At 33.4% G+C, this 25,640-nt stretch overlaps 1 protein-coding gene across 1 annotated transcript in view; it reads right to left on the bottom strand.

Annotated features, from left to right (window-relative positions):
- LOC126249376 (glutamate receptor ionotropic, kainate glr-3-like) overlaps window positions 1–25,640 on the bottom strand; it is a 93,145-nt gene that overhangs the window by 61,246 nt on the left and 6,259 nt on the right. Inside the window, exons 2-3 of the mRNA XM_049951030.1 lie at window positions 21,389–21,670; window positions 14,507–14,577 (exon numbers count right to left, since the gene is read on the bottom strand). Coding sequence (XP_049806987.1) covers window positions 14,507–14,577; window positions 21,389–21,670 — 353 coding nt within the window. The remainder of the gene's footprint in view (window positions 1–14,506; window positions 14,578–21,388; window positions 21,671–25,640) is intronic.

Genomic DNA, 25,640 nt, shown 5'->3' on the forward strand with positions numbered 1-25,640 from the left:
AATATTGTTAGAAATGATACACCTGAAGTGAGTAACGATCTTTGGAAACAGTTACCATATTATAATACTGATGATGTTTACCTAACTAAAGAAGATAAACCATTAAAAGGAATATTTCCACTTTCTACAGGTATATTCGCAAAACCGAAAACCAGAACCATTAAAGAGGAATTATTTCCTTTTTGTAATGAATTGTTTCAGAACCAAGAGATATAAATAAAATTAAAGGTTACTTTATTGAAAAAGCATTTGCTAACAGATTACAACCTATAAATTTTGAAAATAGTATAGATACACTTGTACCTGATATTTCTACACTTCACTAAAATCAAACATTTGGAAAATTATTTAAAACTATTTGAAAGTACATCATGGTTTAAAGATAAATGTTAATTTATATTTTGAGTATAAACTACAAACAAATGAAACAACTGAAAAACACAAAAATATACTATTATGACAGAATAAGGCCATTTAAAAAAAATTAAACAAGTTAAAAAAGATATTTTCACAAAAATATCTAATTTTCATGCACAAGGATCAGGATGGTCATTAAATAGAATTATTGGTTTAACAACTAGCAATTAAGAAGTATGTTCAACTAAAAGGATCATCTTAAATTGATTCACCTAAAGTAATAAAAACCAAGAAAGCTTGTATTAATGTAGTAAATAATGGTAAAAAGTGTTTTCTATGGTCTATAAAAGCAGCTTGATATTCTGTAGATGAACATTCTGAAATAATAACAAAATACAAAGATGTGGGTCTTGATCTTCATAAAAAATTTGAAAATATTGAATTTCCTGTATTAAATGATGATATTATAAAATTGAAAATATAATGAATGTATCTGTCAATGTTTATTCATTTTATGATGAAGAATATCAAGTGTATCCATAAAAAATTACAAAATGTACAAACGAGAAACATCTACTTTATTTCAAGAAAACGGTAATTCACACTACTGTTACATAAAAAATTTATCTAGACTTGTATCAAGTCAAAACACCATAGATGAGAAAGCAAAATTTAATTGTGATTTATGTTTACTAAATTCCGATAGTAAAGACAAATTATACAATGACTCACCAAATTGTTTAACTAAAAAGCCATTAAAAGTTAAAATGCCAAGTGAGGGAAGAGATATATATGTTGAAAATTATCAATTTGCACAAAAGGTTCCATTTTTAATTTATGCTGATTTTGAATGTCTACTTTTGAATATGAACAATTGTCAAACAAATACAGAAACATCATATACAATGAAATATCAAAAACTAGAACCAAGTGAAATTTGTTACTGCAGTTGTTTACATGGGAACAAAATGTCATAAAAATTTACTGAATGTATAAAATAAGAAGATGAAGAAATCGGAAAAATTTATTCTCATATTGAAGAAATGAAACCACTTACATTTGGAGAAAACAAAATACATAATAATTCAAAAACTTGTACATTGCGTAAATATTATACAAAAAGTAATAAAAAGGTTCATCCTATGATCATCTTACTGGTAAATACATTAATCAGTTGTGCAATTCCTTCAATTTAAAACTACAACAACCTGATTTTGTACTTATTTACATATATAATTTATCTCGTTATGATTCACATCTTTTTGTAAAAGAACTTGGTTATGATAATAAAGAAATAGAACTAATACCACACAATGAAAATAGATACATTAGTTTTGGTAAATGTACAAAAAATTTAAAAATGAGAGTTGGTGATACATTTAAATTTATGGCTTCTTCACTTGACAAATTTTCAACAAATTTAAAGAAAAATCAATTAAAAAATAAATAAAAGTATTTTTCTCCAGCGTTAATTAATTTAGTAATTAAACAAGGTATTTATCCATATGATTACATGGATTCTTGGAAAAAAATTTGGAGAAACGCAATTACCACCAAAAGGAAAAATTTTCAATAAACTGTATAATTGTAAAATAAGTAATGAAGATTATGAACATGCAAAATTAGTATGGGGAAAATTCAATGTGAAAAATCTTGGTGAAAATCTTGATTTGTGTCTTAAAACTGATATAGTATTGTTAACTGGTGTTTTTGAAAATTTTAGAAAAACATGTATACAAGCATATGAACTAGATCATTCTTGGTATTTTACAGCACCAGGTTTATCTTGGGATGCAATGTTTAAGACTACTGAACAACAAGTTGAATTATTATATGATTATGATATGCTTCTAATGGCCAAAAAGGAATGAGGAGGTGTATCACAATGTCATCAAAGATATGTAAGGGCAAATAATAAATATTGAAAGATACTAAAAATAAAGAAAAATTAAATAATATATCTAGATGCAAACAACTTATATGGTTATGCTATGAGCCAATATTTACCTTATGGTGGATTTCAAGTGCATGAACCAAATAACTTTAATTGTACAAAAATAAGTGAAACGAAAACAATGTGAAAATGATCAAATATTTGAAGCAGATCTAGAATATCTAAAAGAAATACATGATTTACATAAAGATATACCATTAGCTCCTGAAGCAAAACTTATTCCAGGTACAAATAAATGTAAATTAATAACTACTTTAGATAATGACCATAATTATGCAGTCCATTATACGTAGAAACCTTAAACAATATTTTTCTCTAGGAAGGCAACTAACAAAAATACATAAAATTTTAAAATTATACAAAGTAATTGGTTAAAGAAGTATATAGATCTAAGCACACAGTTAAGAACAAATGCTACAAATGATTTTGAAAATTATTTCTATAAATTACTGAATAATTCTGTATTTGGTAAAACAATGGAGAATATAAGAAACAGACGAGATACAAAATTATTTTCAAATAGCAAAGTATGTGATAAACATGTAACTTAACCAAACTTTAAATGTAGAACTATATTTAATGAAAATCTTGCTGATATCCATATGTATGAAACTAAAATTACATTTCACAAACCTGTTTATCATTGATTAAGTATACATGATATATCTAAAGAATTAATGTACAACTGTCACTATAGAGTTATGAAACCTAAATATGGAGATAATATTGAACAATGTTTCCTAGATACATATAGTTATATTTATAATATTAACACCGTAGACTTCTATGAAGATATAAAATAAACGATTGATGCTATTCCACAAGTAAACAAGAAAATTGTTGATAAAATGAAAGGTGAAAGTTCGTGACAACATAGAAAAAATGTAAAGGAACTAAGAAATGAGTTGTTAAATAAATAAGTATAGAAGAGTACAAAGATCGTTAGTTTAACAGTATAGAACAATGCAGAAAAATAAATTAATTAAAAGTGGAAAACATGAAATATATACAATGGAAGTAAAGAAAAACGCACTAAGTCCTCATGATAATAAAAGATATGTATTGGAAATTAAAATAGATAAATTACCATATAGTCATTTTTTGTTATTAAAAATTTATTTTTTATATATAAAGTAAATAATGAATTTCTATTATAAATAAAAAATTTTCTGCATCAACGGAAACTTTTTACAAACATAAAAAATACAAAGATTTTAAAAACTACAAACATTGAATAAAATATAGAATGAAATAATTAAAATACAAGATTACAGAATTAAAATGAAAGATAAAAGTATTATAGTAAAAGATGAAAGAATTAAAATGAAAGATGAAATAATTAAAGTTCGAGATGTTCAAATTCAAAATAGGAATGAAATAGTTGATTGTTAAACTAAATAGTAACCTAATTGCTTAAAAACACATTAATTGTTAAATTAAAAGGTAAAGTAATATTTATAAAAACTAACTGTTTAAAAATTAATTCATTGGTACACTAAGAAGAAACTAAAAACTAAACTAATTCTCTTAAAAACAAACTGTTCAATTGATTGTTGAACTAATTGATTGTTAAAATAAAAAGTAAACTAATTCTTTTAAAAACTAATAGTTCAAAAAGTAATAGATTGTCAAATAAAATAGTAAAGTAATTCTTTTAAAAACTAATTTTTGAAAAACTCATTGATTGTTGGAGTAATTGATTGTTAAACTAAAGAGGAAACTAATTCTTTATAAAGATTATTATTTATAACTAATTCATTGTTAAACTTTATAGTAATCAAATTTCTTGATAACTCATTGCTTGTTCAACTAAATAGAAAAAAATTCTTATAAAAACAAATCGTTTAAAAACTAATTGATTGTAAACTCTTAGAAGCTAATTGTTTAAAAACTAACTGACTGTTAAACTAAAATAATAAACTAATTTTTTATAAAATTTCTTTATGTTTATTTATCCAACTGTTGTGTCAAATATAAAAACCTATTGCGATATTGTATTCATCAATTAGATTTTTAATTAACTTAAGCCATTTACAAGTTCCTTGTTAAGCAAATTTCTTCCACATTTTTTCTTTAAGTGTTCTGTTAAATCGTTCAACAACTGATGCTTTTCATTCTCAAAAAGTTGAATAATGATTAATGTTGTATTTCATCATTAATTCTTGCAAATCTTTGAATAGAAATATTTGCCATTATCAAATTGTAAATTATTTGGCTTTCTAACTATTAAAATTTCTTGAAAAGCTTCAACTATATTTTTAACTTTTTTTATCTTTAATAGGAACAGCAAATACATATTTTCAAAAAAACATCAATTATTGTTAATAATTATTTATAACCTTTATCTAGTTTTGAAATTCCTTTTAAATTACCTGAATCCATTTCTACTGTATCAGCTTGCCATAAATCATTCTTTACCAAATGAAACAATATCTTTTCTTTTAAAATTCTTTCTAATTGGTTTATGTAGTTCATTAATTATATTTTCATAAATACTATTTAAACCTTCACCGTCTACAAAATTTTTAAATAAATTTGCTCATGTTAGATTTACAAATTGTACAAATAAGTTCAATTATTTTTCTTCAATTTTTAGTTGTTACTGTATGTGGATTATTAGTTTCTGTTAACTTTCAAACAATAAATATATCTGTCTTTAAGAACTAAAAGGGAATTATGATTGTGATTATCCATTTCTACAGATAACAGATTTATTAAATTTAAAAATATATCGCCAATAATAATTAACTTTACATAAACTGGAACAGTTTGAACAGAATCTTTCAATGTTATAGTTAGAAAACCATGACTCATCTACTGCTATTGTTGAATGATTAGATTGAGTTAGTTTATACGAATTATCATCAAAATTTAGAAAAATATCGAAAACATTACATGCATATCCTTTTTTTATATTTTGACCAATGACCGTAACCTTTTTAAAACCAAAACTGTAACTGAAATTGTAAATTTTTCGTTTAAAAGCTTGTTACAAAAGTAAATTCTGTTACTTATTTATCATATACTAAATTATTTTTAGGAATACTTAACCAAAAAAGGGGCTTAATCTATTTTTGAGAAATAATCTGAAAAAGCTTTTTCTATTTCCTTTTTTGTACAGAAATTCTCGTAGTTATCTTGATGAATCTGATTAATTTCTTAATTAAATTGTATATTGTTGTCATAGTTATTAAATTGTGTTACAATTCTGGTCTTCATTCAGGTTTTGTAACTTATTCCTTTTCTATATATTGTTTAGTAACAGCATCTTTTGCATCAATTGGATCATCTACATTAGCGAGTCTTCTATTTTTAAAACCAATACAACATTTAGATATTTTAAAAATAGCATTAAGTTCCTTTTGAAATTGATTAATTCATTAGTTTTCTTTGGATCTATTGATATGTAAATAGTTTAATAATATATTCAATTTTTTTCTAGATTGAATGAAGATGTACTAAGTACTTCAGTAATTTGTTTGGTTATGTGTATCTAATTTCAAAAAATGTCGATTTATTAAATCTAAAATATTATAAAAATTTTAATTTTCACATGGCAATTTTAAAAAAAATATAAATAAATAACCCCATATTATTTCAACAAAATTTTGTATTCTTTCTGTATTGTGAAATAGTTCGTTTTTTCCTAAATAGTTAACTTATTGTTTTGGTATATTACCATAAAATGAATGAAAAATAACCCTTTTAAATTATTTTTAAATTAACAAATACAATGATTACCAGGACTATCAGATGTATCAAAATTTGCTTTACCACTTTCAGTTGGTATATTTACTAATTCATCAATCATGTATACACCATGAAAGTGTTTCATTTTTAATTGTTTAGTAAGTTCTTCTATACCAAAATTACTTAATACATTAGGAAATTTATCAATTTATATTTTTATTTTTTTAGTGTTCTTAATTCCATTGCCAGCTTTTTTCTCCTTTTCCAAGTAGTGTCTTTTTTGTTCCCCTAATTCTTTATAGTTTTTCTGTTTGTTTAATACTGCATTTGGAATAGCGGCAGGTCCTCCACCTAATGTGCCAATTGTTGCTAAATATGGTAATGCAACTAATAGTAATAGAAGAAATCCACGTTCATATTGTGTTAATCCTTTACCATCTACCTTTTTTGTTAAATAAGGAATAATTTTTTGCACAACAGGAATAAGTAAATTTCCACCAACATTGTTTTCTTTTTATCTTCTTTGAACATATGTTAAAAAGGTCCAACTACATTTAATTGTTCATTATTCAACATTAATTTATTTGACTTTGGTTTAGGTTTACCACTAGGTAGCAAATTATAATCAATTGTAAAGTTATTCATGTATATTGTTATAAATTTAATAAAGATTTTTATGTAGTTAAAAATGTATACAGATTAAATATTTATGAAAATTTTTTATATAGTTAAAATTTTTAAATTTTTTATTTCGTTTAAAAAATTTTATAGTTAAGAATTTTGTAAACATATTTATATAGTTTAAAAATTTATGAAGATCTTTACTTCATTTTAATTCTTAGAAAAATAATAATGATTTTTATTTGGTTTAAAAATTTATAAAGTTAAAAATTTAATAAAGATTTTTTGTATAGTTTAAAAATTTATAAAGATTTTTATACAGATTAAAAATTTAAAAAGATTAATTATAATTCCCAATCATTTTCATCATTATCAATATAAATTCCCATACCTATTTTTCTTTATCAGCTATATGTCTTTTTTCTAAAACTTTAGTATCTCTGTAAGCAATATTGTGTTATTTACAAGGTTCATCAAATGGATTTATACCTTGATCACCTTTAGCTAATCTTTCTTCTAATTTTGTACTTAGACCACAATATCTATAATCTGGAAGATACATTTCAAATGGTAATTTGTTACTTAAAGTGTTTACTAATCCTTTGGTATATTTATAACTTTTCAAAAATGTATGTGGAAAATTATTAAAAAATCTAATTAAATATGGAATACCTTTTCGATTATCAACTATAAAATCACTAAATTTATTTGTTAACTATTGTGCAATACAAACTTTTTCATTATGATAATTCTTATTTCCAGGTAGTTCTTCACCATGAAATACTGCTAATCTATCAATTAATCGTCTAACATCACCGATCAAATATATCCAATTGCATTATCTGTATATTTTTTTAACTAAACCATCGCCAGTTTTTTTGTTGTTCATGTGAACTAAGATATTTATTATCTATAGGTGATCTTGTTAAATTTGGAAAATAATCATCAACAATTGGTTTAATTAAATATTTGTATTTATTACCTTTACTTGACCTTACTTTATTGGGATTATTATCGGAATACAATGCTCCTAAATGAAGCAATATATCTGCATAATTTGATAAATATTTATATAGAACTTGCCATTTAAATCTTCTGTAGTAATATGTTTTTCAGCTAAAAGTATCATTAATCCATCTGGACCTACATATGTATTTTTACTAATTGTTAATTTATCACCATTGAAAGCAACAGGAAAATTACGAACATATTTAAACATACCAACAGGTTTTAAACCAAATACTTCATCTTCACTGTGAGTAACACACTTCAACATTCTTTCACTAACATTTATCTTTATAGTTTCATTTATTCTTGGTTCAAAATGGTTCAAATGGCTCTGAGCACTATGGGACTCAACATCTTAGGTCATAAGTCCCCTAGAACTTAGAACTACTTAAACCTAACTAACCTAAGGACATCACACACACCCATGCCCGAGGCAGGATTCGAACCTGCGACCGTAGCAGTCCCGCGGTTCCGGACTGCAGCGCCAGAACCGCTAGACCACCGCAGCCGGCATTTATTCTTGGAATTTATTTAATATATCCGTAATTTCTGTTCCACTTAATGTATAATCATATTTTCCAGGAATATCATCAGACTAACCTTTTAATGGTTTAATTGGTGTTATATGTCTTAAATCTTCTATTTGACATCTGTATGGAAACATTTGTTTTTCAACTTCTCTATTTTCTTCAATTTCTTATAAAACTTTATCATCTATACCTTCAATAACTTTTTTTACTTTTTCAATTGCATAAATAACCAGTTGATCTTCCTTTTTATATTTCTCATATTCTGTTGTTGGTTGCTTTTTCCAAAGCTTAAATTGTTCTTTCGATTTTTCAACTTTCTTTCTATTTTGCTTTGCTTGTTTACCAAATTCTTCATCATACTTTCCAAACATTTATTAATGGTGGAGAAACATTAATTATCTTTATGTTTAATGTTTTAATGATTAATGTTAATGTTAATATTAATGTTGATGTTAATGTTAATGTTTAAAGTTTTTGTTTAATGATTATGTTTTTAAGAAATGTTGTATTTTATTTCTAAACTTACCTACATTTGATTTTCTAGACAGGTCTATTGTTAAAAAACCAAATTTATCATCACAACATTTATTACACATTTCTTTAAAATTAAAGCTTCACCAACAAACTCGTGGTAAATATGATTTAAATTTGTACCATCTTGTCTAAAAATCTTTAAAAAATTCAAAATGTCTGTTACTAGTTGTTTTGGTATTTTTGAATAAGTCTGAGCTAAGTAAAAACAATCTATACCTTTGTGTCTACCTCTAGTAAAATAAATTCTAACAATATCTAGATTTTCTAGAAGGAAATCATCAAATACAACAACTGAATTCTCTTTACATTCATCTACTGGAATAATTTATTCCTTATTTTCGATAAAACTCACTATTTGTTTATTAATTTTATCTTCAATTTTTTTGCATTGTTTTATAAATTGTTGATACTTTGGTTCTCCTAAACTTTTTGAATAAAGATAAGAATATTTAATTTTATTCCAGTTGAACGATACTGTAGGTGAACTGTAATTATCAATGATTAATGTTGTTTTACCACAACCACTTGGTCCAATTATTGCACATCTTACAGAATTTTGTAGAAGTTAACCATGTTCGTTTATTAACTTATTTTCTGGAATTCTTACTTTAGGTTCCCTATCTGTTTTGTTCATTTATTAATATTTTTCATTTATATATTATTTTCTTCATTTATTAATATTTTTCATTTATTTATTATTTTCTTTATTTATTAATAATTTTTCAGTAGTAAATGAGTATATTGTTACAACTTAGTGATAAATCATCTGTACTTAGAAAACGATTAACGCTTCCAATATGTGATAGTTACACTAACGTTTCATTAGTTGGTTTTTATCCAACTCTTTTAACACCAAATTTTACATCAAAAAATAAAAAACTTTATTGTGAAGGAGATACAATTGAAATTCCTGTAGGATAATACAGTTTGAAACATCTTTAAAAAATTGTACATTTGAAAAAACACAATACACACATTAAAGTATATGAAATCTGAAACAGAATTATTTTTGAAAGTGATGTAAAATTGTATATGGATATAGCAGATAATATTGGAAGCTCACCTGGTTTTATTAAGTTGTTCAAGCTAATGAAAAACCTGTAGCTAAGGATCTTCCCAAAATAATAACTTTTGAATTAATCAATATAAATTTTAACCTTGCTGATGCAATGTATGTAAAACATATCATCATTTTCTTAAAGAAACTGATATTATTGCTTCATATAAACATAATGCAGAGTTTGGTGGAGCAATAATACATGAACCAAATTATCCTGTAAATATTCCTATTTTTAACACAATGTAATAAATAAGTAATTGCTAAAATACTTGTGATTAAAATTGAAAGTTATCAGTTTTGTTCATTCCATGTTAATGAGAAAAACTTAAAATAATTTAAATGTTCTTAACAAAGATACAGAAATTGCAATATTGCTGACGGTTGACTTCATCCAATTCATGCACAATTATACATGAATTTGAGTATTATTGGAAATGATGGTACAGATTATCCAACTTTTGATGGAAACTCAAAGAAAAAATTAATTGATAATTATGTAATAAAACTGTTTGACTTTGAAACAATAAGAAAAGGAACTAAGATATTCTCTAGTGTTGAACATCCTTTTATTTCATCAACAGTTTTACAATATCTAACTTCAGCTGTTACTGACAAAATAAGTTTAAAAAGACATATTCTTAATACAGGAAAAATAAATATTAAAAAATGAAGTACTTTATCCTTTGGTGGATTTTTAAAGATTATAAAAAATAAATTTGAAGGAGACTTAACTGTAGTTTTCACATGTAGTTCATCTTCTGGAGATGCAATTCTATGTTGTTTTCATACAAATGTTGCTGGTGTTGAAAATAAAAGATACACTTCCTAAAGAAGATAATATAGTTATAGAATCTATGGAAATACGTTTACCAGTTGTTAGATATGAACCAAATTATGAACTTTAACAACGTGAAAACATTTTTAAAAACCTGAAAATTCCTATGCCTTTCTGTGAAGTTCAAACAGAAGAAGTTGCTTGTTATCTAGTAAAAAAGGTTTTGAACTAGATATAACAAATTAATACAACTCAACAGAATTTCATATGCCATTTTTTGTTTTTGTTGTATTTCAAACAAATCGTAAAACTAATCAATTAGTTGATTCATCACTATTTGATCATGTTAAACTACAGAATATATATTTAATAAATGGTAGAAATGAAGTTTTTCCTCAATAATTGTGGAATATTAAATCACCAAATAATTTTCTAAAAGCATATGATGCATTTCTTGATTTTAAAAGAATTATTTTACTAAAATAAGATATTGATATAAATCCATTAAGCTTTATAACTAACTATCCAATTTATGTAATCAATATAAGATGTAGACAGAATGTTGTAACTGCACAAAAAACAACTATGAAACTGTGTGCATCTTTTAATGACAAAATTCCAAATGATACACTTGCTTATGTAATAATGTATGGTAAAAAGAATCTTTCATATGATGCAGAACATAGATTACTTACTGACAATTTTTAGTTATTAATATTTTCTTCTACATAAATAAATGAAAAACTTAAAAAATTTATAAAATTTCTAACTTCATGCTTATATACATTTTTGAAACATTTTAAGGAAGATAGAAAAATGAAAACTGAAAATTTGAATATAATTTAGTCTTGTTAACTACTTTATTTTATTTCTTTATTTTCAATCACAATCTAAAATTTTAAAATATTGTACTTTTGTTTTAACTAATAAATTTTATTATCTTACAATAATGTTGTAAAATTTTTAAAATTTACTTTTGTTTACTAACACGTTTTTATTTATTTACTTATATTCACAATGCGATTTTTAAAATAATGTACTTTTGTTAACTAATACATTTTAATTAGTTTACTTACTTTCAGAATATAAAATTTTTAATGAAGTTTCCTTTGTTAAATTATTTTTTAATTTATTTACTTCCATTTACAACGTAAAATGTTCGAAATAATTTACCTTTGTTATCTAATACATTTTAATTATTTACTAACGTTCACAATGTGATTTTTTACATTTTTATTTATCTACTTACGGTCACAATGTAAATTTATTTAAAATAACTTATTTTTGTTAACTAATACATGTTATTATCTTACGATCACATTGTAAATGAAATAATAAAGTTAGAAATCAGTTGGTTATCTAGTATAATTATGTAATTAGTTGAGTAATTGTAAACATTAGGTATTTAGTTAATGCTCTAAAATCAGACTAGTCAATTAAATACACTGAATTTTAAAAAATGAATTGTGTTCCTTATAAAATACAGAACTTACCTTAAGGTTACCTTAGTGGCCCAGAACCAGCAAAACATACCTACTACGACATAATAATAAGCATATCTGGCATAGAGAAACAACTGAAAGGTTTGAAGGCAAATAAATCACAAGGTCCAGATGGAATCATATTTCGATTTTACAAAGAGTACTCCATTGTACTGGCCCATTACCTAGCCTGCATTTATCGTGAATATGTCGCCCAGTACAAAGTCCCAAGCGACTGGAAAAGAGCACAGATGGCTTCAATGCATTGGATAGGTAAAAGAATGGACCAGCAAAATTACAGAGCAATGTCCCTAACTTCTGTTTGCTGCAGAATCCTAGAACACATTCTCTGTTCCAATATAATAAATTTTCTTGAGACTGAGAAGCTCACGTTCACAAATCAGAATGGCTGTAGAAAGCATTGCTCGTGCGAAACTCTGCTTGCTCTTCTCTCAAATTATATACTATGAACTATGGATGAAGGGCAACAGGAAGATTCTATGTTTCTAGATTTTCGGAAAGCATTTTACACGGTGCCCCACTGCAGGATGTTAACGAAGTTACGATCATGTGGAATAAGTTCAAAGATATGTGACTGGGTCGAAGACTTCTTAAATAATAGAACCCAGTATGTTGTCCTCGACAACAAATGTTCATCAGAGACAAGGGTATCGTTAGGAGTGCCCCAGGGAAATGTGATAGGACCACTGTTGTTCTCTGTATATATATAAATGGTTTGGTGGATAGGGTGGGCAGCAATCTAGGTTGTTTGCTGATTATGCCATGGTGTACAGTAAGGTGTCGAAGTTGAGTGACTTTAGGAAGATAAAAGACGACTTGGACGAAATTTCCAGTTGGTGTGATGAATGGCAGCTAGCCCTAAATGTGTAAAAATACAAGTTAATGTGGATGAGTATGAAGATCAAACCTGTAATGCTCAGATACTATGTTACTACTGTCATGCTTGACTCATGCAAGTCGTTTAAATGTCAGGGCGTAAGGTTGCAAAGCGATATGAGATGGAACGATCATGTGAGAACTGTAGTAGGGAAAGCGATTGGGCGACTTCGGTTTATTGGGAGAATTTTAGGACAGAGTGGTTCACCTGCATAGGAGACCGCATACAGCACATTGGTGCGACCTATTCTTCAGTACCGCTCGAGTGTTTGAGATCCCTACCAGTTCGGATTGAAGGAAGACATCGACACAATTCAGAAGCAGGTTGCGATATTTGTTACTGGTAGGTTCGAACAACACTTAACTGTTATGGAGATACTTCGGGAACTCAAATGGGAGTCCCTGGACGGAAGAAAACGTTCTTTTCGAGAAACACTATTGAGAAAATTCAGGGAACTTGCATTTCAAGGTGACTGCCGAACGTTTCCATTGCGGCCAGCATACATTGCGCGTAAAGGCCCCGAAGATATGAGAAATCAGGACTCATACGTACGCATATAGAAAGTCGTTTTTCCCTCGCTCTATTTGCGAGTGGAACAGGAAAGGAAAAGACGTGTAATGGTACAGGGTACTCTCCACCACGCACCTTACAGTGGCTTGCGGATTATTTATGTAGATGTAGATCTAACGTCTACGTCATGGAGCGAGAAAGGAGAACCTAAACGATTTTAATGAGATGGTCATAATTCATTATAATACACTGAGGCATGTGGACCAGTTAGATAGGTTTTCTATCTCACGTCGTGTCTATTTCAAATTCGATCTGTCAGTTTATATATTTCGCACTGTTAAACGTAAATGTCGTGTGACTAGGGCCTCCCGTCGGTTAGACCGCCCGGCGGTTTGACGCCACTTCGGCGACTTGCGCGTCGATGGGGATGAAATGACGGTGATTAGGACAACACAACACCCAGTCCCTGATCGGAGAAAATCTACGACCCAGCCGGGAATCGAACCCAGGCCCTTAGGATTGACATTCTGTGGCGCTGACCACTCAGGTACCAGGGGCAGACTGTGCATTGTTTGCAAGAGATGATGATGTAATGGAAAGAGGTGTAAGTCTAACCACTCTGAATTGTCATTCATAGTTCACCGGTCACTGTTTGATTCGCCAGCAAATAAATAAAGTATTTACTTAATCTATTCCTTCTCCAGCTGTTTCAACTTGAAGGGTCACCCTGATCCCTCTGCCATGTCCAAAATAAATTATGTAAGATGTCGAGGATGGCAATAAATCCCTCTGTGTTTGTAAGCTAAGGTTATTACTAAACGATTAAAAATGAAAAATAAACTTTCATAGCAGAGTTTCTTTTTGGATAATGTCGTCTTCAGTTGAGGCTCTAGTACGAGAAAGTAGTAGTGAATTCCCATATCTACATAAATTGTAGCTCAGTAACTTTTGCTACCGATACAGACGACTGAAGTATTGTAACAACCTAGAACTACTTTACTTTTTTTAGCTACTGAAAAGTTATAACAAGAAAATTGCACAATATCTAAGAACAGAGCCAAAATAATTTGATGTATGCGGTAACTTACGTGAAATTCAACTTTTCTGCGAGTAGTTGCCAGAAATTTCCGAGTGTGTGCGTTCCATTCAAGTCCTCAGGCTAAAATAAAAAAATCAGAAATTTTGAATAATCCCTGTGACCTTCAATGATTCTACGAAGACATTGTAATGGCATATACACAAACTTAAATAATTATGTCAATTAAAGTTGGAGGGGGAAGAAAGGAAAGTAAAGGGAAGGGACTTTGGATGTCAGCTGCATCGGGACTTTATGCGGAATCAGCGGCGGCGGGCGGAAATACGTGCCATACTACGATTGGAACTTCGGATCTGCTGCTTACGAGGCAGCTGCACTAACCACTGCATTCTCAAGACATACTGTTAGTCGCAACTACGCGGAATGTCCCATCACTCCTCTCGGCTGACCCACATTTCCACCCAGCGCCACCTGTCCTTAGTCCCTGTCCATGTCCTCTATGCTCGCTACTTTGAGATTCCCACAGGAGATCGGACGTGATTGTACGTTCGCACTGAAAGTAATAGATTCAGACATGTCCGAAAGAACAGACAGCATGCATTCATGTAAACTTAAATTAAACATTTTAAGGATGTGGTGCGCAACAAAATGTAAATATTTGAAAAAATCATGATTCACCATCAAGAGCTGCAGATAAAAATAAATTTATTATGCAACCAATTTCGGTCCACAGACCATCATCAGGTATCATAAAATTTTTACAACAGCTTGCAGGACGATACAAATGGTTTCAAATAATATAAAATCTATGATTCGTCACTGTTGTCAGGTGTTAATATAAATTACATCGTCAGTAGTAAAAATGGATAAGACATATGCGGGTTTCCCCTCGGGTAACACTGCAAGGACAGCAGTGTCTGGTACATTTTTACTGTCGACGATGTACTATTTACTATTTGACAACAGCGACGATTCATTTTCTGGATACAAAAGTATACAAAACAAGGACATAATGTGTACAGGAAATCAGCACCAACAGATATATGCATGCGGCGTCGCACCACCGCCCAGTACAAAAGAATGCTGTGCAGCGTACGCTGACACCCCGAATTCACCGTAGTAGTGACTCTGGCAAGCTCCAACATAAACTGAACGAGCTTCGGACAACATTCCGTGCGAAAGGATATAACAACAAGAACACGAAACTAGGTATGACATTCAGTGAGTATAAAACAAAGAACCAGACGAATTACTTCCTGTTGCTCTGTTATCTGATTTAAAAGGCGTCAGCGACGGTCTAGGCAAGGCCCTGCGCCGCAGATGAATGAAACGAATATTCCAGAGCGGCCGCAAGATCAGAGATCTGTCGAGGCCCACGGAGAATTCTGTACATATTCTCCTCAATGTAGACGTCTACAAGCTTGGATATGAATGCGGCAAAGTCTGTGTTAGTGAAAGGGGGAGACCGATTAGCACTTACGTGTCGGAGCAGGGAAGCTACAGATTAGCTAAAGCTGAACACCACTAGTACTGTGGCCAATCCGTTAATTTTCAAGAACATCATGTGGAATGCAGCAGGCTATGGAAATAATTAAACGCCCTAAAAAGATGAGCAAGGAGAATGGCTACAAGTTAGCATCTGCCTGGCTGCCAACGCTCCAAGTCCAGTGCACTGCATGTGTTGGCCAGCCATCAGCATAACGTGGGCCTAACACTATAAGCAAGCAGCTAACAACAGAACGACATCAACATCTAGCTGCAGAAAACGTCTACAAGCTGCCAATTCGTTACTGCCTACCAGTCACCTGCCAGAGTACTGCAGGCAACAGCCTACCGTACAGACCTCTCCATAGAAATCTTTACTTCGAATTGTCCAATAGCATTCCGAGTTATGACGTCGGTAGCCACCTGACAAAAGAAATGAGACGGTATGTTAGGGAATACCTTCACCAGAATCCAGCAGTTAATTGTCCTGAACACTACATCTGCAAAAATGGTCAAAACGGCGATATTTTAATTATTTTTAGTGTTTTATAATGATGTGTCAGAATACCCAAAATAATTTTATTCAAATTCACACTGGCAGTGGAATCGCACAGATGTATATTAGTGAAAAGTCGTCAACAGCCTGTACTGTAAGTGTTCCGAGAACGCTGACAGTTTCACAAAAGAGACCAACTGCCGGAAGAATCTACTTCTCTAAGCATTTTTCGGTTGAATTCATTATTTCAACACTGTGAATTTAAAGATAATCTACAAGAAGCTCTACGAAACAGATTAGTATCTCAATCAAGAAATAAAGCAATTTGGAAGATACTGTTTGGAGAATGCAAACTGACCTTCGATAAATGTCAAGAAACTGAAGTTACCATGGCGACTGCTGCAGCTGACACAACACACAGCAATAGTTATCAACGAAAAAAAAAGAAACCAAGGAACGAGATGAGTCACAAGGAAGTCTACAAGCTGGTGTTGGAGGATTCCAACACTAACTCAAACTGTAATGAGGAACAGGACCAGGTATCATTATCACGCTGAGAAAATTATGTATCCAAGCAAGTTCATACAAAAACAGTGATATTGGTGAAGAAAATATCTGTGTTTGCAAGGAAAGATATCAGTGTTGATGTAAGTTCCACTACAGTAAAGCAAAGTCCAGTGCATGAAGTGGCCTAATTAAAGAGGTAGGTAATGATGTCTGAGTAGTCAACCTGTCTATGGCTAGAAAGTAATTTTATTTTCAATTTTAAATTAGATACAGGTGTACATGCCATTTGTATAATATATCAGAAGTGGTGCAAATATTTCCCTGAAGATACATTTTTCATAGTCGATACAAACATTATTCAGTATGTCAACACACCTGTGAAGAGATCTGTATAATTCGATGAAGTTGCTGTTGAAGCTGGCAAAGTAAGTTAGTCATTGCCTCTATGTGCTGTGAAGTCCTTGGGTAGCTCCACTGCACTGGTAAGAAATTGGCTTAGATCGAGTCATCCTAACTGCAACAACATTGTAAATATACATCATGCTAAACAATTAATTTTCCATCCAGAAACCGATTCAGTGGAAACTTTTTTGTAGACATATTCTGAGGTTTTTACAAAAAAACCATGGACCTTAAACGGAGCCAAAGGTACCCTATGGCTAAAAGAACAGGGTCAAACCATTGCCTTTTGTGCTAGGTCAATTCCAGTAGCTCATCAGCCTCTTGTAGAAAATAAAATACAGAACATAATTGGGGAAAAATCTTTGAAGTTATTATATCAGGTGTTAGGCAAAGTGAGATGAGCTACATCTCTTGTTCCTATTATTAAGCAAGTTAAAACCTAAACAGTTAAAGTGTAAATTTGGGGATTGGTAAGCCAGTTCAAAGTTCGTAGAAAGGCAACTGTATATCCCCTCCAACAGGACATGCCTAGTAAAGCACTGTGGTGTTTAAAACAATCTTCAGATTAATGACTACTTTACTTTTTTATATGGTAAGTACTATTTCCTCATCGTTCTCCAGTGCACCTTACCAAAGAGGGACAAGATTTTTGCTAAGTTAAGAGACAGAGAAAAACTACCAAAACAAGCCGTAATTAATGCATATTTACAGCTAAAAATCGATGAGCCAACTCAGGATTTGCAAACCATTGTTACTTCCTGGGGCCTACATAAGTTCACTAGAGCTGCTTTTGGAATTGCCTCTGCCCCAGCTATATGGCAACAGAATTGTATAATATTAATGCTGATTTTAAGAAAACATTTTGTTATCTTGATAACACTATCATTAGAGGCTTTCCCCTGCAAAGTATCAGTTCAGTTAATTTTATTAAGTGAAAGGCATAAGAGGACAATTATAACTCAGAACATTAATATAATTAAATTTTTTAAAATAATGTGAAATTGCGTGGTCACATTATTGGCAAAATTGGATTGAACACTACCAATGGAAAATCGGAAGCTACGTAGAAAGCCTCAAGGCCAACAAACTCTGGTCTCGTCTTTTTGTGGTATGATGTATTATTATGGAAAATCATTAACAAATCTGTCTGAAGTCCTCAGTTCTTTGTATTCACATGCCAACAAAGTGAAGTTAGAATGGAATGCAAAATGTGACACAGTTTCCAAAGAAACCAAATGTACGTTGATGTTACGCTAAGGTTTGTGTCGTTATGACCCATCGTTGCCTCTAGTTTAACTCATGCTTTTGCTGAGTCAGGTATGGTACATGTTTTTTCTCATGTGTTTCCTGACATAACTGAAAGATCTCAAATGTCTGCTAGATCCACCTCAAGCAAAACGGAACAAACTTATTGTATATCGGATAAGGAGGCAGGAGCCATTGGACTCCCTTAGTCCAAAAAAAAAATTAGTAACTGGATTAATAAAAAAAACAGAAAAGGTAGGATGGCGGTTTTAATGTTTCAAGTGCGTATGTCGCCCTCCCTGTCCCCCCTCCCCACTTGACTACAACGCAGAGAACGTTCATACAACAATGTGAAACTGTCATGAATGCATTTCTTTGAATGTTGTTCAACACGCACATCACAGTGGCTTAAGTGTCGGTTATGTCTTCGAAGCGTTGACCCTTCAAGTAAAAGTGTGTACTGGACCGAGATCTGGCAGTTCAGTTGGTAGAGCACTTGCCCACGAAAGGCAAAGGTCCCGAGTTCGAGTCTCGGTCCGGCACATCGTTTTAAACTGCCAGGAAGTTTCATATCAGCGCACACTCCGCTGCAGAGTGAAAATTTTATTCTGGATACTCTGTTGATGTCATCTCTATTGCGTTTTTTGTCAGTGTGCAGGCATGTAGATAGCTAAATAAATTGTGTAATTTCTACATTCGTGTTATACTCAACAGCGAATGGTCTTGCTGCAATGGTAACACGGGTTCCCGACAGGTCACCGAGGTTAAACGATGTCGGGCTTGGCTAGCACTTGGATGGGTGACCTTTCAGGTCTACCGAGCGCTGTTGGTAATCGGGGTGCACTCAGCCCTTGTGAAGCGAGTTGAGGAGGTATTTGATGGGGAAATAGCGGCTCTAGTCACGAAAACTGACAACAACTGGGAGAGCAGAGTGCTGACCACTTGCCCTCCATGTCCCCATCCAATGATGCCTGTTGGCTGAGGATGACACGGAGTTGGGTAGGTATTTTTTGGCCTTCAAAGCCTGATTGGACGGCGTTCAGTCAGTTATATCTAGTACAAAGTACAACAACACTTCCAGGCATTATCCCATTACTTCCTGAAAACTTCTTTCTTTTGCTACAGCCTGTGCCCTGCATCGTGTGCTGGGTCGGCAGAGTGAAGGACGGATTTGGCATGGTTAATTTCAAGGGATGGCTGGATGCCCATCCTGCCTCCACCCCGAACCCATCGGGATGGAATTACTGTACCCCAGTTGTCTGTGTCTAGTGTAAATCACAAAATAGTGTTTCAAATGTCATAGGACCATTGCTATTCACAATATACATAAATGACCTTGTGGATGACATCCGAAGTTCACTGAGGCTTTTTGCAGATGATGCTGTGGTGTATCGAGAGGTTGTAACAATGGAAAATTGTACTGAAATGCAGGAGGATCTGCAGCGAATTGATGCATGGTGCAGGGAATGGCCACTGAATCTCAATGTAGGTAAGTGTAATATGCTGCAAATACATAGAAACATAGATCCCCTATCATTTAGCTACAAAATAGCAGGTCAGGAAATGGAAGCACTTAATTCCATAAATTATCTGGGAGTACGCATTATGAGTGATTTAAAATGGAATGATCATATAAAATTGATTGTCGGCAAAGCAGATGCCAGACTGAGATTCATTGGAAGAATCCTAAGGAAATGCAATCCGACAACAAAGGAAGTAGGTTACAGTATGCTTGTTCGCCCACTGCTTGAATACTGCTTGGCAGTGTGGGATCCGTACCAGATAGGATTGGTAGAAGAGATAGAGAAGATCCAACGGAGAGCAGCACACTTTGTTACAGGATCATTTAGTAATCGCGAAAGCATTGCGAAGATGATAGATAAACTCCAGTGGAAGTCTCGGCAGGAGAGACGCTCAGTAGCTCAGTACGGGCTTTTGTTAAAGTTTCGAGAACATACCTTCACCAAAGAGTCAAGCAGTATATTGCTCCCTCCTACGTCTTGCGAAGAGACCATGAGGATAAAATCAGAGAGATTAGAGCCCACACGGAAGCATACTGACAATCCTTCTTTCCACGAACAATACGAGACTGGAATAGAAGGGGGAATCGTTAGAGGTACTCAAGGTACCCTCCGCCACACACCGTCAGGTGGCTTGCGGAGTATGGATGTAGATGTAGATGTAGAAATGTCTGCGAGTCGTGTAACTGAGGCGGAACGTGTGGAACAGCCTGGTATTCACCTAGTGGGATGTGGAAAACCGCCTAAAAATCACATCCAGGCTGGCCAGCTCGCTGGCCCTCGTCGTTAATCCACTGGGTGGATTCGATCCGGGGCCGGCGCGCTTACCCGGGTCCAGGAAGCAGCACATTAGCGCTCTCGATTAACCTGGCGGTTCTACTTCCTGAAAACACAGTCAAACTAATATTTTTATAACTTTGTAGAGTTAGAGATATTTGACAAAGGGCATTGAAATATTTGTAAGGATTTGGTCAGCCATTTGAATGATATTGTGTGTAACTCTCTGAATATGACTATTTGTTCTTTTCTCAACTTAGCATTAGATATTTGGTACACATACTGATATTCTTGCTGCACAGGGAATCACTAGAAAAAAATCAGTTTACACTGCTAAATTATGCAAGACATCTTTAGTATTCGCCATGAGCGGTGCTGTTCCTTTGGTTCGCAGCGAGCTGGTGCGAGTCACTCTAGGTGACTTCCGCATTGCCAGCCGATAATCTGGCACAACTACGAGTCTAAAGATACAGTGGGTGAATACATAGTACATGCAACTTACTGTGATGGTAACGGCTCGTATAGTCCGTCCATGGAGATTTCTTTCCCTGTAAAAAACAGACAGACAGTTGCTCCCCATTTGTAGACTTGTTTCAGGTGTCCATGATCCCACATGCCGCTTCACAGGAAAACTTTGCGTGAATGGATGATAAGACTCGAACAACTCTGCAGAAGTCCTGGGACGGTATTTAATCTCTGCCACCAGAAATCGGCTGTTCAGGTCTGTCACCACAGGTGGCCAAGTTCCGTTCTCTGACAGAGCGAGCCACCAGCCTTCATCAGCCTGTAATGATAGATACACAAATGTATTATCTAGGGCCAGAGATAACACAAATGGCAATCGACGTAAGATACCTGTAGGCTATGGTACACCGACTTATTGACACAGAAATTGTTAAAATACGTAGTATTAACAAAGTAGAACAATGATGTGGGCGAGAACAGTTGGCAGTATTGTAGTCCGAATCATCTTGAAGTGATTTAGGGAAACCATGGAAAAGCTAGTTTAGTATGGCTGTGTCTGAGCCATTTCACTCGGCATAATCGGCATAAGAACAGTTATTTTACATTTCGTAATCTATCACTTCTAAGGTCACCAAGTTAATAGAAAAGAAAAAGGTGGGAAATATATGGGTTAGCCAGATGTCTCCTAGTCTGTCAGATCATGATGAGTTGGAAATTAGAAACTCCCTGAGAAAAATAGTGTCCAGTAACTCGTAAACAGCCGAACTCATCCTTCCACTCTGCATTAAGGCAGCAATGTGAACTGAAGTGTAGACAGTATTATCGGCTTTTCATAAAGACAGTCTTCTATCGTCGTCTGAATAAAAAAATTTAGTCAGAACCTCAGTAATCATTGCCTGATGGGAGGTACTGGAAGCAAAACGCTTCTTGTAGTTCTCGATTCCGACATACAGTGGCTTATTTTGTCACAGGTTTGTGGTGGTGGAAATCAGCAATATGAAGGCGGCAGTCAGTAATTGCACTCACTGGCAGATCGAGATTCTTGCTTACTTCTGTACCTGACACGAATGTATTCTCAACACTGGTATCAAAATGGCTCCATACTGGTCGCTGGAAGCTACTTCAGGCCTTGTAGATCTTTGTCAAATACATAGACTTGCTCGCAGTCCCCTTGATAGCATATTATCGACATTTTTGCAGTTACCTCTGGGACGTCAGTTGCGTCTGGAATATTAGATAACGGGTGACCATGTTCTCACGTACTGACAGCTACTTTAAGTGAGTGAGGCCTAAATCAGAAAGAACTTCTTGCCATTATTTATTTCCTCGTTTTTGTACAGGATGTTAAAAAAGTGGATTCCATATTATGAGAGGTGATAGGGAAACCATGGGAAAATTAGTTTAATATGGCTACGATCGTTGTAGCATCTACGCAGAAGATCCTGCACGCACTCTGATTGCAGACAGTTTGGTCTGGAATACCGTCGCCAGCTTCCCTAGAAAGCCTGCTCTCTCCTGTCTAGGCTGAACCCCGTACACCCCAATCCCAGCATCTTAGTCTATTTTCAACCCATCACTAAACTAGACTCTCCATCCTGAACACTACTGTGATTCATACCTCCAGGTATTTCGCTGACAATTCCTATATTTATCGCATTCGTTATTTCTTTCTTTCATGTGGCCATGGAAGAGTGCAAATGTGTTCAAATGTCTGAGAGTCGTGTAACTGAAGCGGAATGTGAGGACCAGCCTGGTATTCACCTAGCGGGATATGGAAAACCGCCTAAAAACCACATCCAGGCTGGCTGGCATACTGGCCCTCGTCGTTAACCCGCCTGGCAGTTTCGATCGAGGGCCGGCTCGCCTACTCGCATCCTGGAAGTAGCACATTAGCGCTCTCGGCTACCCTGGCGAGTATTTACCACATTCATTATATTGGTATGGTATTCTGGATAACCTGAAGGTTTCCAGTTATTTCCAGTTTTTAACCGGTTTTGTCTCTACTGTAACCGAATGGTGTTGTAAGTAGGCTGTTTATGTTTTCTTATTGGTAACGTTACGTAGCGCTCTGTATGAAAACCACTGGCTGTGCTGTGTGCAGTCTGTGGCTGCTTTGCATTGTTGTAATACTCGCCATTGTAGCGTTGGGCAGTTGGCTGTTAACAGCGCGTAGCGTTGCACAGTTGGAGGTGGGCCGCCAGCAGTGGTGGATGTGGGGAGAGAGATGGCGGAGTTTTGAAATTTGTAAGACTGGTTGTCATGAACTGCTATATATATTATGACTTTTGAACACTAGTAAGGTAAATACATTGTTTGTTCTCTATCAAAATCTTTCATTTGCTAACTATGCATATCAGTAGTTAGTGCCTTCGGTAGTTTGAATCTTTTATTTAGCTGGCAGTAGTGGCGCTTGCTGTATTGCAGTAGTTCGAGTAACCAAGATTTTTGTGAGGTAAGTGATTTGTGAAACGTATAGGTTAATGTTAGTCAGGGCCATTCTTTTGTAGGGATTTTTGAAAGTCAGATTGCGTTGCGCTAAAAACATTGTGTGTCAGTTTAAGCCCAGTCACGTATATAAATTTTCTAAGGGGACGTTTCATATGTCGACCCTTAGCCGAGGATACCTCACTGGAATCTTCTGATTTTTTTCTTGTAGTTTGTGTAATTAGTGTAGCTTCTGTTTATTACTAGCGCGTAATTATAGAGAGAATTTCCTTTGTAGTTGTAGTTTTTCATTGTTGTGCAGTAAAACAGTTGTGGCATGCATGTAGATTTGCAGCAAGTATTTCGCAGCTGCGCTTGCAATTAACTAGATATTATTTTCAGTGCTATGTTAATGTGTTCCCTTATTTTTGCTCTTCAAATTGTGTTTTTCTGTGTTGTCGTGTGAAATATTGTGACAATAATGGCGTGTGAAAATCGTAATACTAGGCTCCAAAGTAAACTGAGAAATGACAGTGAAGACGAAAGCAGTGTGTTAGCGCCACCGTGTAATGAATTAACTAATGTTCAACATAGTAATTTGGTAATTGTGCATAGGGAAATGGAGCGGGCGGCAAACAATGGCGTAGGCAGTGAAACAGTCAGTGAACGGGGAAGCATTATCGATCGATCGCTCGGCAACAGCTCGCCTCAGGAATCCGAAATGACAGGACACAATTTTGCAAATGCTGTAGATTCATGTTTTGCGTCCTCACCGTTTTCTCAAATGAGTCAAGACACATTTTCTGCTTGTCAAAATGTGAATGTTGCCAGTGCAAATGCACTGCCGAAAAGCGTAGAGGAACAGATTCCAGACACTAATGCATTGTTATTATAGCTAATGCAACAAATGGAACAAAATCAGAGACAAACACAGCAAAAGCTTCAAAAGTTAGACACAATGGAACAACACCAGAGACAAACACAGCAACAGTTAGACGCAATGGAACAAAATCTTCAAAAGTTAGACACCACACTTGAACAAACACGTGAAGATTTAACTACTGAGTTACATAAAATCGAATCGAAATGTCAAAAAGTCTGTAATGACGTAACAACACAAATTTGTGAGCATTTCCAAACTATTTTTTCGCGTCATGAAAATGCATTACAGAATCATGAAGCAGCCATAAAAGAACTGCAAACTATTGTTCATGAAAATCACGACACCTTGCAACCTAAAATTGACTCACTTGCATCTACCGATTCGGTTATGCAACTTGCAAAAACTCAAGAAAACTTAAAGGACACAGTAGATACGATTTCAACACAAATGGACACTCTGAAACTTGGTTCACAAAAACACACAGAGGAAATAATTTCACTAACGGATAAAGTAGCCGAACTTTCAGATCAGTTCACTAACTTATCTACAAAGGTAGATGATGATCTGAATGACACAAGACCTGTAGCCATCACTGACACAGAAGAGTATGAACAAATTAAGAAATTCAAACAAAATCAGAATCAAATTAATACGCAACACAAAAGAGAAATCCAGGAAGTACAAGATCAGTTGGCACAAGTAATACAAAAATTACGTATTTCAGAGGACACTCGCGCTCCAACACGGGAAGCGGGACTTAGAAATACGGAACAACCACAAAATAATAACACAGGACACTTCGGAAATTATGAAAGAAATTGGCAAGGCACACCGAAGTTTGAGATGGAACCGCCGCAACGACGTAACAATGACCGACATGTGACTCGCCGACATGATGATTTTGACTATAAGCTGTTCATTACTACACGTAAATTCAAAATATTTAAGAATTCTGGCAACGACATTCATCCACAAGCATGGC

This window comes from Schistocerca nitens, chromosome 3 (genome assembly GCF_023898315.1).
Source record: "Schistocerca nitens isolate TAMUIC-IGC-003100 chromosome 3, iqSchNite1.1, whole genome shotgun sequence".
In the NCBI taxonomy this organism is placed as follows: domain Eukaryota; kingdom Metazoa; phylum Arthropoda; class Insecta; order Orthoptera; family Acrididae; genus Schistocerca; species Schistocerca nitens.